The 18,656-nt window shown below is 39.0% G+C and overlaps 1 protein-coding gene across 1 annotated transcript in view; it reads left to right on the top strand.

Moving 5' to 3' along the window:
- COL5A2 (collagen type V alpha 2 chain) overlaps positions 1–14,032 on the top strand; it is a gene marked incomplete at both ends in the record, with an annotated part of 79,869 nt that extends 65,837 nt beyond the window's left edge. Inside the window, 15 exons of the mRNA XM_079538891.1 lie at positions 63–116; positions 303–356; positions 1,298–1,459; positions 1,572–1,679; positions 2,861–2,968; positions 3,098–3,151; positions 3,512–3,619; positions 3,734–3,787; positions 4,989–5,096; positions 5,911–5,964; positions 6,961–7,068; positions 8,879–9,170; positions 10,389–10,576; positions 12,777–13,001; positions 13,886–14,032. Coding sequence (XP_079395017.1) covers positions 63–116; positions 303–356; positions 1,298–1,459; positions 1,572–1,679; positions 2,861–2,968; positions 3,098–3,151; positions 3,512–3,619; positions 3,734–3,787; positions 4,989–5,096; positions 5,911–5,964; positions 6,961–7,068; positions 8,879–9,170; positions 10,389–10,576; positions 12,777–13,001; positions 13,886–14,032 — 1,824 coding nt within the window. The remainder of the gene's footprint in view (positions 1–62; positions 117–302; positions 357–1,297; positions 1,460–1,571; positions 1,680–2,860; positions 2,969–3,097; positions 3,152–3,511; positions 3,620–3,733; positions 3,788–4,988; positions 5,097–5,910; positions 5,965–6,960; positions 7,069–8,878; positions 9,171–10,388; positions 10,577–12,776; positions 13,002–13,885) is intronic.
- Between the last annotated feature and the right edge of the window lie 4,624 nt (positions 14,033–18,656).

The raw sequence follows: 18,656 nt of genomic DNA on the forward strand, positions 1-18,656 counted from the left end.
TGATCCTGCTTAAAGTCTTCTGAGTGTTCCCCATCACTCCTCTCTTTCTCCTTTCCTCTTAGGGTCCTTCAGGTGTTCCTGGTCTGAAAGGTGGTCGAGGAACTCAGGGTCCCCCTGTAAGTAGGTTTTTTTTTTTTTTGTGAGGTAACTGTAGACAATCTAACATGACAACTTCATGCAATGTGTGTGCCATTCCTCATCTCAGCTTGCATTTTGCAGTTTCACTAATTTGGTTAAGAGCTTTTTAGGTAACTTCAGTGCTGTATTTCTTTTAGTAAAGTTGCTGTTAAAATATGTTTTAGGGTGCTACTGGATTCCCAGGATCTGCTGGAAGAGTTGGACCTCCTGGACCTACTGTAAGTCAATTGACATTTCAGTAATAGATGTATATTATAACTCAGTCATTGAACATTTGAATAAAATAGTGTGAAGCGGGAAGCAACGTTTACCATGTGATGCTATGAAAGAGAGCAGTTTGTCACCACTGACTTATGTGACTTCACTGGATTATGTAGTGTTTAGGTAGACTTCGTGTTAGCTTCTCAAACTACTCTGCAGGGTTAACAAAGTGACAATCTTATCTATTGTTTGTTCTTTTTTTTTCTTCAGTGGTGACTGAGGTTAGGCAAGTTTTTGTAAAAAGGGCAAGGCCTCTGCTAGTTTCTCATTAGTGGAGTTACTCATGAGATCCATTAAAATTAAAACACAAACCCAAATCTCTCATATGTAAACATTCTTAGAAGCTCTTGAGTAAAATGAAAACTTAGCTGTGGATCAACAGGTGAAGATTCATCTTCACAGAGTAATTTTTGTACAAAATAAATGGCAGTCATGGTAAGTTTGCCCAAAGGTGAAGTTGATGGAAAAACCTAATATGAATGTGAATTCCTTTAGAGGCATTTGAGAAATGAAAGAAGGCCAGTGATAGCACTCCTTTGGACCACATGACTCTCAAAACATTGAATGTGAACTTGTGTTTGATGTTGGAAACCATGGCCAAAGAATGTTTTAGCAGTAGTCGTATAGTTTAAGTTAATAAATAAAGAAATAAAAGTGCATGTTAAAGGAGGGATTTGAAATTGTGATGGGGTGAGGAAGAAGGCTTGGGCATGGATATAATTTTAAAATCCTGGGAGACTAGCACCGCTGTACATCAGATTACACTACGTCTGTGCTCTGTCACACGTTGTTCCTCTTGGGGTTCATATTTAAAGTTAATAAAAAGAGCTGTCCTTGGTGGTTGTTTGTCTTGATCAGAATAATGTCCATTGTAACGAAGTTTTTAAAATGTTATTAGGGAGCTCCAGGGCCTGCTGGGCCTGTTGGTGAGCCGGGAAAAGAAGGTCCCCCAGGTCTTCGTGGTGATCCTGGTTCTCACGGTCGTGTGGGAGATCGAGGACCAGCCGGCCCCCCTGGTGGTCCTGGAGACAAGGGTGATGCAGGGGAAGATGGGCAGCCGGTATGTCCTTCTTCATGTCATTACTTCTCCCTCAACTAACTCCAGGCTTGGTCTTGTCATGTTATTGCTACAGAAATTATGGTAGCATCATTTTATCTCCTGTGAATTTCAGGGTCCAGATGGCCCCCCAGGTCCAGCAGGAACTACTGGTCAAAGAGGTATCGTTGGTATGCCAGGACAGCGAGGGGAAAGAGGCATGCCAGGACTGCCAGGTCCTGCAGTAAGTAACAGCCCAACTGATATACCAACCTTGGATATTCTCATAATCTTTGTGGGATGAGAGCATAGCGCACCGTAATGTGAAGAGAAAACTGGAAAACATAAATTCCTGGAGTGAATGTGGAGAGAATAGCGAATAACTAAATCTCATAAAAGTGTATGAGGTGGGAGATGTTATTTCTGATTTATTGGATGACCTGGACCTGAATTAAGAGTAAGTGGGTTATATGCTAAGGCATCTGGCTAAAATATTCTTATTTGACTTGAAACTAGACCTTTCAAGAAACACCCCAGACTATATGCTTAGGTGTCCAAAAGTCACTTGAATGCGAGTAAATGTTCTGTAACTGCTATTTCATAAATTGTGAACTACAATATTCCCAGTTGCCAGTTGTGCTCTTTACTTCATTGCAGTATTTAGAGGTATTTATTAAAAAGCTTCATTATCTAGGAGACAAAAACATCAAATAAAGTATCAATGAAAATGGTAGTATGGAAGTTCTGTCACTAGTGCTGGATCCACGAAATCACTTTATAGTTTGACAGGTGTGAACTATTCCAGGTTCAAAGAATGTATTGGTGTGGATGAATTCTAAGTGCATTGCATTTTTCCAGTGTTGGGAAAACTTTGTCTGCTGGGGATAAGGACATAAGACATTGACAAAGAAATTACATACTCATGATCTGCTCCTAGACAGACTAATGTCAAGTGAAGCTTTTAGTCAATATAACCCTATTTAAAAGTGAGTAACACAAATAAATTGCTTAAAAACATTGCAGTATATGAAATATTATTAAAAATCTATTAGAATACTAAAATGCTATAACGCGATGGAAAGCACAGCAATAATAGCAGCATGACAAAGTCTAAGCTGCAGCAAATGAGGATATGCCCAAATGTAGCAGCCACGTAAGTAGAAACAAAGGAAAGAATCTGCTTACCCTTGGGAGGTCGCAGGAGTGCAGGGATCTTTGGCAAGAACCCCTTGCCTCCACTGCCGACCCTTAAATGAAGTCTGGGAGAGGATGGATCCTGGCTCCAGCCCTTCCTGTCACTCAGATGCATTGAATGATGTTGAGGGTAGTTCAGGTTCATGAGCAGTGTCTTCTAGGCATTATTTTTCTTGTGCTTTCTTCTTTCAGTGATTAAAATGTTGATGTGGCATTTCTCATTTCTCTTAGGGTACACCAGGAAAGCAAGGTCCCACAGGGCCACCCGGTGATAAAGGTCCCCCAGGACCTATTGGCCAGTCTGGTGCCACTGGACCTGTAGGGGAAGCTGGTCCAGAAGTAAGTATTAGAGCCTAGGAATATGCAGAAAAAAAACCCAAAACAACAGAAAGACAAATTTCTAGTTTGTCTTGTGTAAGTGTGAGATTATGGAGCTAATCAATGGCCATATATGTTTCATAACTCTAGGGACCTGCTGGTAATGATGGTACTCCAGGACGAGATGGAGCTGTTGGAGAGCGTGTAAGAATAAGTTATTTTCTTAAATCTGTAAATCTCAATTTTATTATTGTGTTTTTTTAGTGGTTTTTTTTTTTTTCATTCATTTTTCATGGAGTGAAGAATTTGCTTTAAAAGCATATTACAGCTTTGAGTAAGAAGATTCTCTCAAAATTGACACCTCGCTAAGAGCACATGTCCCTGGAAACTCAGACTTGACTTCTTACGGAATGAATATCTTTGTAGATCACAGTTGTGAGAAAATAGATTAGGAATGCTAATGTCTCATTGCTTAGGGGAAAATACATTGAGAATGCTAACTTTAGTTGTTTTAGTGTACTTCCATTCTCTTCAGGTAAATAATATTGAAATTATGTTTTGCAGGGTGATCGTGGGGAGCCTGGCCCTGCAGGCTTACCTGGCTCTCCAGGAGGTCCTGGAACTCCAGGTCCTGTTGGACCTCCGGGAGATGCAGGTCAAAGAGGTGAAACTGTAAGTGACCAGTTTGTTCTGGTTTGGTTTTAATAATTTGTTATTTTATATATGTATAGTATTGTGTCTACTTTTGTGGATTGATGCGCATGTCCTCTCTGTGCAATCTTTTAGGGTTCTCGAGGGCCAGTGGGTCCCCCAGGCCGTGCAGGAAAAAGAGGTTTGCCTGTAAGTTTTCTGTGATCTCTATGATTTCATCTGAGATACTTTTAACAGGACAGAGCGTGAGAAACAGAGCCTGAATCAGAATATTGAGCAAAGCTTCGACGTTAAGTGCTTTGATTTCCAAATGCTTTTCAAGTCTCTTTGGAGCGTGATGTTGTCCAGAGCATGGTGGACCTGAGTCAGTAATTGGCTATGATCTGTCTGGCAGTTCACATTAGGAGTGCAGAAATGAATGCTAAAGGCAGATTATTAGATCAAAATGGCAGAAATATAAAAGACAAAAAAAAAAAAAAAAAAATCACCTGTTCCCATGAAACTGCCTTATTCAGCTTAGAAGAATCTGAATTCAATCCAATAGAAAAGCAAACAAACCCCATCTTTTTGTGTTACATAATTCTTTTATAATCCAACATTGGAGAAAAATGAATTGCAAACTTGGGAAATTGAAAGAATGTTGTCCAGAGCCTAAGCAGAAGTTGTATGACTGAAAGAAAGTTAGTGATAATGATGCCGTTGATAAACGATTTGGTATTTGGCACTGAGAAATTTAGCATGAAACTTGTGATAAGAAACATAGAACTGAGAGCACGAGCCGTTTTTTTTCAATGATTCTTGAATTAGTATGGGAATTTTCAATCTAAAATGACAAGAGTGAAATTGACAGCAGGAGAATCCAGCCATTTGTACCGGGGAGCCCAAACACTTTTGTCTGCAGTTAGGCAGTGTAACTTCACTTGTACTTCAATCATAACGAAGGCAAAAGGAGCTTCAAGAATTGAAAGTGCGACGCGGGGGCTTTCTGTTTATTGTTACAAGCCTGTGAAAGGTTTGTAATACTTCAGTCTTGCCCATGGAAATGATTTCCTATGTCCAGTAAGACAAAGATGTTTCTCAGTGTAAACTTCATGGTGTAAGATATTTAGTAGTGTTATTACGGTTTTTTGTCTTTTTTTACTGTATTATGAAGTTAAGCAGACTAAGCTGATTATCACACTCGTAATTAAGTGTTACACCGTTTTTGTAATTGTTTGCTTATGCTTTGGTAACAATTACAATTCCTGGAACTGCTTCAGCATCATATTCTTTTTATCTTTAGAAGTGAGGGAGTTCTGAATGCAGCACGTAAAAGAAAATGAGTGGGGTTTTTTTTGTTTTGTTTTCTTTCCCAGTTTGGAATTTTACGTATAATTACTGATTGTTACAGGGTCCCCAAGGGCCTCGTGGTGACAAAGGTGACAATGGAGATCGAGGTGACAGGGGCCAGAAAGGACACCGAGGTTTCACTGGGCTTCAAGGTCTTCCTGGTCCTCCTGTAAGCTGTTTTGTTTATACTGTAATCACATTTTCGTGGCAGTTAAACCATGTGTTAAATGCATAATAAAAAACAACAACAAAAACTCACAAAGGAAGAACAAAATCACAAGTTTTATTTTTTTGTTTGTTTTTTCTCATTAGGTATTTTTGGTTGGCCTGTCGGCCTGCACTTGCTAATTATTTTTATTGCAATATTGCAATACTACTTGGTAGTGAAGTAAACCTTTGCTTTGCGAGAACTGCACTCTACTATTCAGAATTTGGTCCCTTTGGGTAATTACATTAGAATGCGGAGTATTTTTTTGACGCTGTATTTTAACAGTCAGGAAATCAAATCCAAAATCGCATGAGGACTATGACAGTTTCTTTCTCACCAGTACTTGTAAGAACTTCATGAATTCAGTGGCAGTTGATTGGAAATAAAACGGAAAATTTTTTGACGGCTGGTCACTGATCCTGTGTAGGAGCTGAATGTTTCAACCAGTAGGCAAAGAGTCAGTCAAAAAAAGCCCACCAAAACAAATTAAGCACCATGTGAAGCATCTTTGGACTTCATAATAGCACTGATTGTAAATGGCATGAAGCAAGCCTGTTCTGCAGAAACAACTTTATCAGTGTACCTAAGCACCGTCTTCTATCCATTTGAATTGAGATTGCTGTTGTTGCCATTGTCTTAGTGAAAAAGAGAATAAGATGAAAACTAATCAGGAGAAGGAAAGGTACTTGCCCTTGTTAAAATATAATATAAATATATTCACACACTAAGGTCTATATTGTACAGTTATCACAGTTATGATTTTTTTTCTGTTTAGGGCCCTATTGGTGAACAGGGCAGTCCTGGGATTCCAGGCCCATTTGGTCCTCGGGTGAGTATAAAGATTCAGTCTGGGACTTTTTCCCATTTGTTTTTTCCACAATTAGATTTCTATTTGAGTTTTGTTTTTAATTTTCTGGCTTTTATTGATTTCAGTATTATGGGTTTATTGCCATATCTTTTTTTGCCACATCTCTGCTGAGAGATTTACCTTGCTAAATAAATGAGGCTTAACATAAAATGTAGTTAGATGAAAATAGCTAACAAAAGAAAGTTATATGAAGAGAGCTAGATGAGAAGTTCGGGATCTGCAGTCTCTTTATACAGACACTTAAGCTACATCTGATGCAAAGCCACATATGTGGCTGTTCTACTTCTTGGACTTCACTATACCCTGGGAAGGTATCACTGACCCGTGATAAAGGAGAAGTATGATTCTTGGTGTGTTCTTGAGTAACGGGATGTCTCTGGGTCTGTATGAATGTGGGCATACAGCGGCTGCTCTAAGATGTAGCATTTGAAGTTGGACTTAAATCTTTTAGGCAAAGGTAGTCACTGAATTCAAAGTATGTTGTCTGAGGTGACTGACTTTGGAAGAATATTGAAACTGCCTTTTTTAGCATTAGAGAACAAAAATGATTATTTTTGAAGTTTGGTAATACAAATAATTGTATTGAAGTTTTAAGGCTCATCTCACTTGTGCCCAGCGACAAGACAAGGAGCTTCAGGTGCAAACTGGAACACGAGTAGTTCCATATGAACATGAGGAAAAACTTTTCACTTAGAGTTACAGAACACGGCAGTGCAGGCTGCCCAGAGAGATTGTGGATTCTCCTGTTCTGGAGATATTAAAAACCTGCCCAGAAACTTTCCAGTGGAACCTGCTGTAGGGGATGTGCTTTAGCGAGGCGTTGAACTGGGGGAGCTCCAGAAGTCCATTCCAACCCCAACAATTTTGAAATTCTGTGATTGTTTGTAGAAAGGTGGTTTTGTATAACTTTGTTGTTCAGTGCTAAAATAGGTTTCTTCTTTCTCCAATTTCATGTAGGGTCCTCCAGGTCCAGTTGGTCCATCAGGCAAAGATGGAAGTCCTGGACCACTAGGGCCAATCGGGCCTCCTGGTGTTAGAGGAAGTGTAGGAGAAGCTGGACCTGAGGTAAGTTGATGGAAATAGGTTACTTTAAAATAACGAGATTTTTTTTACGGTACATTGCAGCTTTATCAAACATCCACAAACTCCAGACACATCGTGATACTGGATACAGTTTCTCCAACAGCTAACTGGGGTGACCATGCAACAAAAGGGCTAATATCTCATTCATTATCTTCTGAACCTCTTGACATCCCCTGTCTTAATCACCAAGATTTCCAGCAGCTTGCTCTATCATGCTTTGCATTCAGGAAATTCTTCAGTCCGTTAATCCCAGCACAAACTAATACTGAGCTCAGCTGACCTTCAGACTGAAGTTTTAAGCCGCTGACAATGAGCAAATAAAAAAACTCTGCTTTGGCCAAAGTCTTAAACTTCTCTAAATCCAGCAGGCATATTACAAATTTATCAATTAATGATACCCTAATTTATAAAACATGTGTTATATCATCCCCAGAAGGATAGTTAGAAACTGGAGGGATTTGAGAAAGGGGTGGCACGGGTGATTGTGTGAAGAATTAAGAAATGATGTTGCTCGTTTTGAGAAATAAGGCAGAAAAGGTAGAACAAATGTTCCTAAACTAACAAACAAGAGAAGGCATTTTCAGCTGTTTATTTCTGCATCATGGAATAAACATTCATGATGTTTACTGTCTTTATCACGTGCTAATATTTACTCTATTTCATTTTAATTCCTACCAATTATCAGTATTTCAATTTCTGCTGAAACATCAACAATGAATGAATACTCGGTGTAGAATAAAATGTGTATCTAAATAGTTCTTTAGTATAATGAGACAATACAAGAAATACTACATAGCAATATTTTCAGTCTTGCTTCTCATGTTGACTTGCATGCAACTAATAATTGGAACAAAAAAGAAATAAATGCTAAATGTTTCATTTGAGAGATGCAGCATATATTTGTTTGGCTGTATGCTCTATCATAATTTGGAATGCTAGTTATGAATTCTGCAGTAATTAACCTCAAAGGAAGTGCCACATTATAATATACCATGTCATGTACCAGAGCATCAGGCTTACAGTGTGGGTATATTGCAGGCTTTCTGTTGCCAAAGAGCTCTCGGAACGTGCAGGTGGACATATAATGCTTGCTGACAGATACCTTATCTATCTCAAGACTCAGTTGCCTCTGTAGATATCACAGTCCAGGTGGACAGACAGACCTCAACATTAGGAAAAATATTGTTTTTTGGAAAAATACTTGCTGTTCCGAGTCAGGATGATGTGGATTCTCATTCACATCTTGGTGATCTGTTGCCAGAAAGCTCAGAACTGTGCGGGATAAATGTATAGGTATTTCTGTTTCCAAATTTTCCTTCCAGGTTTTACTAATTGAAAGTGTGCTTGAGCTGACTCATGGAAGGCAGAAATTTTAGATTGCTCTGAAAATTGCTTGCAGCTGTGTGGAAATAAAGCTGTTAGACTGGGATTCGAGAACAAGGAGGGACAAATGACTTAAAAAAAACTGGAATCAAGAGGCTTTGACTTCTTCCAGCTGTTGTCTGAAAGCTAAATTGAGACGAATTTGAGCAAGATATTAAGACAGACAGTGAAGATGTGAAGCAGGGTGCAGCTCTAATCTTAGAATGCAGTACCTCGTGTGCAGTGCTAATCTCTTTTCTCTGTTCTTGGAAGTGTGCAGTGTTTACCTATATGTGATTTTTTTCCTCCATGTCAGAGTGAATGGCCCCAAAGTTTTGTTGTTTAGTGACTTGCTTCTCTGTCATTTTATTCTGTATTTACTCTGTTGTGCCTCTATTGCTATTTTTGTTGTTGTTGTGTTGTACTTTAGGGTCCACCAGGTGATCCTGGCCCTCCTGGTCCCCCAGGCCCTCCAGGCCACCTCACTGCTGCCATCGGTGACATCATGGGACACTATGATGATGCTATGGCAGATCCGCTACCAGAGTTTACTGAAGATGAAGCAGCTCCTGATGACCACAATAAAACAGACCCGGGAGTCCATGCCACGCTGAAGTCACTGAGCAGCCAGATTGAGACTATGCGCAGCCCAGACGGTTCGAAGAAACACCCGGCACGGACTTGCGATGACCTGAAACTGTGCCACCCATCCAAGAAGAGTGGTGAGTGTGAACATGCCATAAGAGTCTGTCTTATTTCCAGTGTATACTTATACTTTTTCATGTATACATGAAAAAAGCGCGTAGTTTTGAGTTCAGTCTAATTCAGCATGAACACTAGGAAGTCAAAAACTTCTCCCACACAGGAAAGTATTTCTTCTTGCTTATTAGATATATATTCTAATACATGCCAATTTATTCATTTGGTGTATAGAATGGAATCATTAAGGTTGAAATAGACTGCTAAGATCATCCAGTCCAACCATCAGCCTGTCACCACTATGTGCACTAACTGTGTCCTTCGGTGCCACATCTCCATGTTTCTTGGGCATCTCCAGGGTCAGTGACTCCACCACGTCCCTGGGCAGCCCGTTCCAATGCCTCACCGCTCCTTCTGAGAAGAGATTCTTCTTATATCCAATCCAAATGCCTTTGGCACAACTTAATGCCATTCCCTTTAGTCCTGTTGCTGGTTACATGGGAGAAGAGGTGACCCCCTTCTTTCATATTTTTATGTATTTTTACATGTAAAATAGTTCTTACTTCATGGTGGTCGGCTTCTGGAAGTTACCAGCAGGTAGTAAGGAAGTACTGCTTAGATGATGACAGAGATAGATAGTTACATCAGTTGTGAATATTTGCTTAATTGCTATTAGCTCAAAATATTACTAATCAAACTAGGATTGATGGCGTATGACTTCGTTCCATCCCGAGTTTTTGCTGCTGCTTCTTACTGGCAGTTGGTAGGTGGTAAAATGCTAACGTGACAGTTAGAGTTTCCCTAATTAATATGAGTTGCCACTGATAGACTGGAAGGCAGATGGTTTTTGTACCCCCTACCATCTTTTCCCTTGCTTCCTGGTGCACTGCCACCAGCATCAACGTTAGGAGAGGCATCTGCAGCAAAAATTTGTGTCTAACCCTTACTTGTTCTCTGTGCACTTGGAGCGGCCAGGAGCTTTGAAATAGATTTGAGCAACTTTAACCTTGAACAACTGTCAAGTCTTGATTCCTCAGCTGGGAAATATTTGAAAGGCTGATTGGCTTGCATCTGATGCGACTTTAAAGTGAAGTGCATGTCAATATTGGGTGGTTACATGAAGCGAACGCTTGTTTTTCCTTGTGTTTTGTACTGTCGAGGCATTGTTTTGTTTGTATCTTCCCTATTGTTTTAAGAATCATGGCAATATAACAGAATTTTATATTTTATATCCTTGGCAGGTGAATATTGGATTGATCCTAATCAGGGATGTGTTGAAGATGCTATAAAAGTATACTGCAACATGGAAACTGGAGAGACCTGCATTTCTGCAAATCCATCAACTATCCCACGTAAAACATGGTGGGCCAGCAGATCATCTGACTTGAAGCCCATTTGGTACGGCCTTGATATGAACAGGGGATCGCAGGTAACTAAATGTATTTAGTTTCAAGAATTAGCTACTTGTGATGAACATTATTTCCTTTTGTAGATGTAGATGTAGAATTTCATCTGCTCTACCGAGCAAATTTGATTTCAATTACAACGTTTTGTTTCTTGATTTGACTGACTTATACGCAATTATTTGTTATTATACAGTTATTATAGAAAGGGAAAAAATTGTACATCTAAGGCAGGACTGATCTGCCACTGCTAGTAGATGTTTATTTCTCTTGGCCCTAAAAATTGTCAGCTCTTCTGACAATCTACTTTAGAAACTTAGTATATTTGTCCCTACTGTGTATCTTTGCCCTAATATGTGACTGCAGTTGCTCCTGTTTTAATTGAATTCTACGCTTTCTGAAAGAAAGCTCTTTAGTGCTGAAAATTACAAGACTCACTTGAAATTCTCTCATTGAATCTATTTTTGTAGAAAATAAGGCTGTCGTTAGTTTTCAAGTACTCAATGCTGAGTCTGTCAGTTTCTAGGCAAACAAAAACTTTGTCCTTAGCTTTCTGTTCAGTTTTCTCTCTGTGATAAGCCCGCTTCCTAAGTTAGGCTGAACTCTCCTGCTAAGTGATAGAAATTCATGCTATGTAAAACATATAATTAATTGACCACCTTTTAATAATTTTCATTCCTGGTTCATTAAATTAAAAACAAATATATTTTCAGTTGTTATTTCACATAGAGCAATTAAATATCTTAAAAATGAACATGTAATGGGTAAATATAATAGGGATTTTATCAATCAGACAGTTCCTGTTGACAGGTTAGAGTTTCAAACAGATGTAGCATTAAGAAAATATGTGGCATTGATTGCTTTCTTTGAGATGCTTTCACTTACTGTGAAGTTTTAGAGAACTTTCCTTGAACCAAGAGGTCACAGTTGACATTTAGCTGCCCACAGTGCTACATAAAGAGGTTTTTTGTTTTGTTTTGAAGTACTGTGCTCTTTGGAGGAAGAAATTAGCTTTTAAGTTGGAGAAGAGAAGGCTCCGGGGAGACTTTGTTGTGGCCTTCCAATACTGGAAGAGAGCATGTGAACAGGAGGGGAACGGCTGTTGATTAGTGTGGATAGTGACAGGACAAGGGGGAATGGTTTTAAACTGAGATGGGGGAGGTGTAGATTAGATATTAGGAGGAAGGTTTTCACTCAGAGGGCGGTGAAGCACTGGAACAGGTTGCCCGAGGAGGCTGTGGATGCCCCACCCCTGGAGGCATTCAAGGCCAGGCTGGATGTGGTTCTGGGCAGCCTGGTCTGGCAGTCGGCAACCCTGCACATAGCAGGGGGGGTCGAAACTAGATGATCATTGTGGTCCTTTTCAACCCAGGCCATTCTGTAATTCTGCGATTTTGAGTAAAACTGTAAAAGAATATTTCATTTTTGAAAACGCTGCCCGATTTGGTAGCTCGCATTAGAAACTGTTTAGTAGTTATATGCCCTTACTACAGATGCTAATTAATACACGTCTGATGTTGCTAAGCAAAGATAACATTTTATAATAAATGACAGAGGTGACATGCAGGATTTTCTTTTTTCTTTGCCAGTTCCAGTGAAACGTTTTCATTTTTAGTCATTCTTCACTTTTTTCTATGGTGTAACGATTTGCTAAGCACAAATCAAATGAAATCTTCGCAAGAGGGGAAAAATTGTCAAGAATTCAAACATTGTTGTCATTCGTAGTAATACTGCTATAATGTTTTTTAGAAACAATGGCACATCATAAAACATTCATATTTTTGTGGAAGCTAATTATGTGATGGATATCTATATGCAGAATTTATGTAGTCAAACTGGCTGTTTGTGACATTTCTACATGCGGTACATGACCTGTAGAAAACCACCTACTGCAGTTGCAATATAGTGGGTACACTATAAGAGGACTTTCTCAGCTTGACTTTTCTCATTCCAGTTGAGGTTGTTGTAAAGCACTATTTCATTCCGCCTTTCTGTTGTTCAGCTTCAGAGCTTAATGGTCAAAATTCTCCCAAAACGATCCCTGCTACATGCTATCAGTTTCCTCATTCTCAGCATCCAAGAAATTAAGAAAGAAATCATTCTTAGATTTTATGTAGTAAAGCTCCTGCTAGTCGTGTCTGGGAAAAGTTACAGCAATGATGTTTATAAAATTCACAAGCTGTTATTGAATTTTTATGAATGATGATCTATTTCGTGTCTTCTCAGTTTGTGTACGGGGATACAGCTGTCACTCAAATGACATTCCTGCGCCTCCTGTCAAAGGAAGCTTCCCAGAATATCACTTACCTCTGTAAGAACAGCGTTGGGTACATGGATGACCAAACTAAAAACCTGAAGAAAGCTGTCATTCTGAAAGGGGCCAATGACCTGGAGATCAAGGCAGAGGGAAACAGCCGATTCAGATACACTGTTCTTCACGACAGCTGTTCTGTAAGTTGCCTTTCTGTTCTTGGCATGGAAGAACAGGACTTCTAGCTTTTGATGGTGGCAATTCTTGATTTGGAAAGCAATCCATAGAATAGGAAAAATATAACGCTGCAGAATTTCACTAAGAGTTACAGAAATACCTGAATAGGCATTTTACTGCAATTCTCAGTATGTGTAATCAATGTCTTTAGAGGATATTTTAAAATTACTAGTTATTAGTCAGCACGCTGAGGATAAACGTATCTTCCCAATTTGCAATTTTGCAAACAATATTTGTTATTTCTGTGTGAAATCTCATACATTGAATAATCTCAAGCATTGGTCTGCCAAGTGGGTAGGATTACTGCGGCAGTACTCTAGAGAAAATTCTCTGGTATTTAGTCATTTCAGACTGACTGAAATGGAGAGGAAAATGTTCCTTCCCCAGAAAGTTTTAGTAGCCTTAAATCCAGTGAGTGAGTATAGTGTAGATTTTGTCAATAGCATTCTCAGCTAAATCCAAGAGATGGGCAAAATTTGACTAAAATTAGTCTTGCACTTGATATAAATCAGAATACTCTCTGTGTTTTAAAGGAATGTACTTCAAGTATGTGCATGCAGGTACATATACACAGAAAGAAGAAATTAATAATGAAAGGAAAAATCAATCCGTCTTGAGGGGGGAATCCTCCTGTATCATTTGGACAGGTCTGTTCATCACAGTGAAAGCGAGACATATACGTTTTAAAATAAGGTACAGTGCAGAGAGGAGAGGATTGCTCAGCAGAGGTACAGTGAGATAATCCTGAAATATCCCAGACAGTTGACTCACCCAGCTGGACTTCAGATGAGATCTGGATTAATTTTTCTCTTTTTTTTTTTTTTTTTTTTTTTTTTTTGTCTTTCAGAAACGTAATGGCAACGTGGGCAAGACAATCTTTGAGTACAGAACGCAGAACGTGGCACGCCTGCCTATCATAGATATCGCACCGGTGGATGTTGGCAGCACTGACCAGGAATTTGGAATTGAAATTGGGCCAGTTTGTTTTGTGTAAGAGGAAGGGGGGAAATTAAAATGGTACTCAGCCGCAACAGCAATTAAACTCATGAACTTAGACTGATTGAAGTTAATCCTGGGACTCTTGAAGTAATGGCTGATGTCGGATCAGCACTGTATATACAGTTTCTAAATGCCCAGCCTCCTTTTGAATATTTATTTTACTTACAAACCTTCCGTTTTAAATGGTTGAACCAACTTCTTGCGCAGCAGTACAATTATGAGAGAAACAAGGACCACCTTTTTAAAAATAACACGAATCCTTTTCCTCGCTTTTCTTTCAGATTACTTCAGAATTTACAGGTATTCAAAATAGATAGTTTTTATGTGGGACTACGTAAAGCTCTAATGGTAATTTCTTTTGCTTGGATGCATAACGAATAACAGAAAAGTGGAGCGCTTTTGTGAACTGTTTGATATTTTTCAGTCCTATCTACTCTCTCTACCCCAGTTTATCTTCCTGTGGTTGCTACTGTCATAGCTATCCATGTCTCTTGCAGACGGAAATCTCTCGGACAGGATCATCTGAACCTGGCGTTGTCTTTCTTGCGCTTTTCTATATAATAGTCTGCTCGTAAGAGTTTTCTACAGCCACGATTAATTTATGAAGTAGAATTACTACTGGGGTAAATACAAGATTTCAGAATAAGTGTCCCATTTATTAAGTTTTGAGGCCTGATGTCACTTCTCACGATGGATCTGTGCAATTCCATTAAATTATGATTGATCTTCAACATATATAGCAAAGCCAACACTTGTTGATTGTTTTCCAATACTTGCCCATTTAATAAGCCATTATGTATCAAATTATGCCAGCATCTTATATACGGTGCCAGTGTTACGTGTTGCCGATCATTCATGTGTGTACCAGACCAGTTGCTAATAAAGAGAGATATTTTAGAAATCCCTGATTTTTTAACTGGCATCCAGACACGCATTGCCAGTAATTTTGACTTGCTGGTCTCAAACTGTCAAGGCAAAGAAATTCCATCATTTCTTAGCGTGAGCTACCTCATCTCTGAAAGTTGGGATGCATTTAATATTCGTTTTGTTATTTTAGGTACTGAAAGGTGCTATGCTTCTGTTATTATTTTGAGAAAGGCGATAGGCAGGGCAAAAAAACAAACAAAAAAAAGTGATGGTGCTAAATGGCTCTGTAGAAGGCTGACGAAATAAAGATGCTGACTCAGTATCATTTTCAGAGTTTAGCTGTTAGGCTTACTGTGTTTGAGAGAACAATGTTACAGTGCATTTATTTGTTGGTCATACAGTGTATAAAATGTTTTGTACCACCAGCATGCTTTATTTTGTAAAGTATGTGGGTACAAAATTACTTACTTAGTTTTTTATTTCTTAATTGCATCTGTGCTCTCCAAGTTTTTTGTTTGTTTCTTTAAAAAAATAAAAAATAAACATCTGGGGCCATCCCTAAAGAAAGTCATGCACATAGCTTTATTCATGTATCTTTGCAAAGCATTTAATTAAATACATGCTTCTCGCTATTTAAGTGGTTTCCTTTTTGTAAAACTCTTTCCAGTGTGTTCCGTATCAATTAATTTGCAGAAAAGTAAAAATGGAAGCATTTATTTTTTTGTTGCTATTTGAATAACTTCTTTGCAGTGTGTTCGCCTGAAGTATTTTACACATAGGGAAATGAAAGTATGCTGAATAACACCTTATTTTGTCACAGTTTTCACAAGGTAGTTGTCAGTTTGCGTGGAGCTGTCACCAGAAACGCTAGGAAGGCTGCCAAACTGATATTGCTTTTGAGACTCCAGCGATTAGAATGGTTTTACATAAGACTGGGTAAAGTGCGATTTATCTGATTCCACGTGTCCATGTAAGTTACCTCTGACAGATAACAGCTTTTGGACGAGCCATAACGCTGCACTGTATCAAGGCGGGCAAGGATTTACGTTCCTTTCTTCCTTCTGAAAATGTAGGAGCTTTGGAAGTTTCCAGATTGTCCATATGCACATCCACTGGGACTAGGAACATAGAACTGTAAGATGCTCATCACCGTAATCTGTTTTCTTTCTTTTCCCTGTTGGGAGCAGTAGGATTTTTTTTCTTTTACAAGCATAGAATTACTGTTAATATGTGACTCATGAGTCGGCGTGTTGCATTGGATCCTTAATAGGAAATCTAGACTGTATTGATTGCAGGGAATAATCTGAGGAATCTGTTGGCTCGCTCTAACGCGTTCATGCACACGTGTTATCCAGGGTCTGTGATCATGCCTCTAAGCGTCAGTCAGATGCACAAAGTAAATAACATTTGGTGTATAGATAATGTTAGAAAGTTTTTAAAATTTCTTGTGTTTTGTCAGTGAAGTGTCACAATCCCTGTTTATTGTAATTATTTTTGTGAGGTTCTTGAAGGAGAAGTGTATGTAACTATAAGAGCACCTATTACTTCCCTTTTCGAGTTGTTCTTATCACTCCTCCATCTCCATACAAAGCGTGCAGTATTTCCACAGGGATACACCTCAAGTAGTGAAAGAGAGCTTTAGCTGTAAGGCACTCCGAGATGGTCTTCTGTAAAAAACCATCACTGGAGGATAGCTGAGGCAGAGCCTTCACATGAAGTTTAATAAAGAGTCTTTATAATAATTTTTAAAATAATAATAGGAAGAGTGGGTGGAAGAGTGGATTATGGGAACATGGCTTTTCTTGTCACGTGGCATGGCACGTCATGTGGCACGGTCTCAGGTAAATACATCTTGAATTCCAAGAGCATAGATTGAACGATCTGATGATTTGCAAGACGTTGATTAGCTCATAAAGTAGCATTAATTAAAGATCAGCTATTTAGGACATTTAGTACAACTCTCCTGTCTTTGTTGCAGGTGGCTTCAGAAATAGTAGAAAAGGCACTTCAGAACAGTTAGGATAATGAAATGTCAAAGGCTGAATCGAGATGAATTTGATAGTTGTAAGAGATGGTTACTTGTTTTTCCTAAGCAACTCTGGAGCTACGAGGTATGGTTTAGATATGGTTTAATAGCTTGTGGTACTGGGAATGGGAGGGTGGTTGGACTAGATGATCTTGGAGGTCGTTTCCATCCTTGCGATTCTATGATTCTCCTATAGAACGCTGGCTTGAGTGAGAGATCTACTGGGAGCCCTGCGGTTCTAGCCGGCACCTCTCAAATGCAGCTGTGCAACAGCCACTAACTTCTCATCTAGGAGGTGAAATCCCATTGTTTGCTGCTGGTAATTTGGCACCATAGTGAATGATGATAACGGTGGAGTTAACTATGATGCTATGCAGTTTTGATGTTGAGAGTAAGCAGTATTGAGATGCTAAAAAGATTTTAACCAGTGCATCCGGATTGTTCCTAAGCTTGTATCCTCACTGTTCAGCTTTTATCCCTGTGTCACTGAACTGTTGACATAAAATATCGGACTTTGTATGTAATGACGTGGCTGTTTATAGGCTGCTGTGAGCGGCCCTATCAGTGCTACAGGATCCCGTCCTTTCTCTCACTGAGAACAATGAAGCAGCCAAGTATGAACTCTAGAGCTATTCTCTATAATATATTATAGATATATATATATAGATAATATATATATATTCTCTATACTCTAGAATTCCTTAATTGTTCAACATCTGGGCTTTGCTGTCATACTCAGAATCCATCTTGGGTTTCTTTTCTCTTGCAGCGACTCCTAACACTGATGGCTCCTTACAGCGTTTTTAACTTGCGAATTTCTTACATTTTAAAACTTGAAAAGAATTTGTTCTTTCTTAGGGAGAAAAATTGTGGACGATCTTTCAAATCTAGTGAGGGCCAGGAAGGTTGTAACAAATATTTCCAGAAATGGAAAAGTGTGTTTCTCTGCAAGCACAATGAGCAATGAATTGGGGTTCAAGTATTGCCGAGTCTGTTCTTATTTTACTATTTTACTGTTTGACTAGTTTTAGTAGTCACTCACCTCCTATTTTGATAGGAGTTTAATTATTCCTTCTCTGAGATGTTTTCTCTTACTGCTACCTGATGTCGCATGTTAATTTGTTTTGAAAAATAAGGGACACAGAAGAGAATTGGTCATGGTGTTACATTTACCTTGCCCAGTGGTTTAGCTGGGCAATATTAGCGTTGCTTTATATTCTGCATACTGAAGTAATGGTAATAATGTAGCTTTACAAAGAAGCAAATGTTCTTGTCCCTTCTGTATTTCCTGAGGAGCTTAGCTCTTGTCTTAGTTTCAGGTGAGATGGAATTTTTTCTTCAGTGAGTCTGGTATGATGCCATGTTTTGGTTCCAGGGAAAAAACAATGTTGATAACACATGGATGTTTAAAGTTGCTGCTAAGCAGTGTTGTGTAGAGCCACAGCCATTCAGAGCAAAGGGCCCAAGGAGCTGGGAGGGAATGGAATTAAGACAGATGACTTAAACTGGCCAAAGGGATATTGCATACCATACGGCATCAGGTGGAAGGAGTTCTGAAGGGAGCCAGATTCATCTGGGTCTCTTGCACTGCTTGGGGGCTAGCTAGCCATCGGTTGGGGAGCGATGAGCAATTTGCTCATGTATTGCTTGTTATAAGCATTCATATATATATATGTGTGTGTGTGTGTGTGTGTGTGTATATATGTATGTATAGTCATAACAGTTA

The sequence above is a fragment of the Tetrao urogallus genome, assembly GCF_951394365.1.
Source record: "Tetrao urogallus genome assembly, chromosome: 8".
NCBI lineage: Eukaryota > Metazoa > Chordata > Aves > Galliformes > Phasianidae > Tetrao > Tetrao urogallus.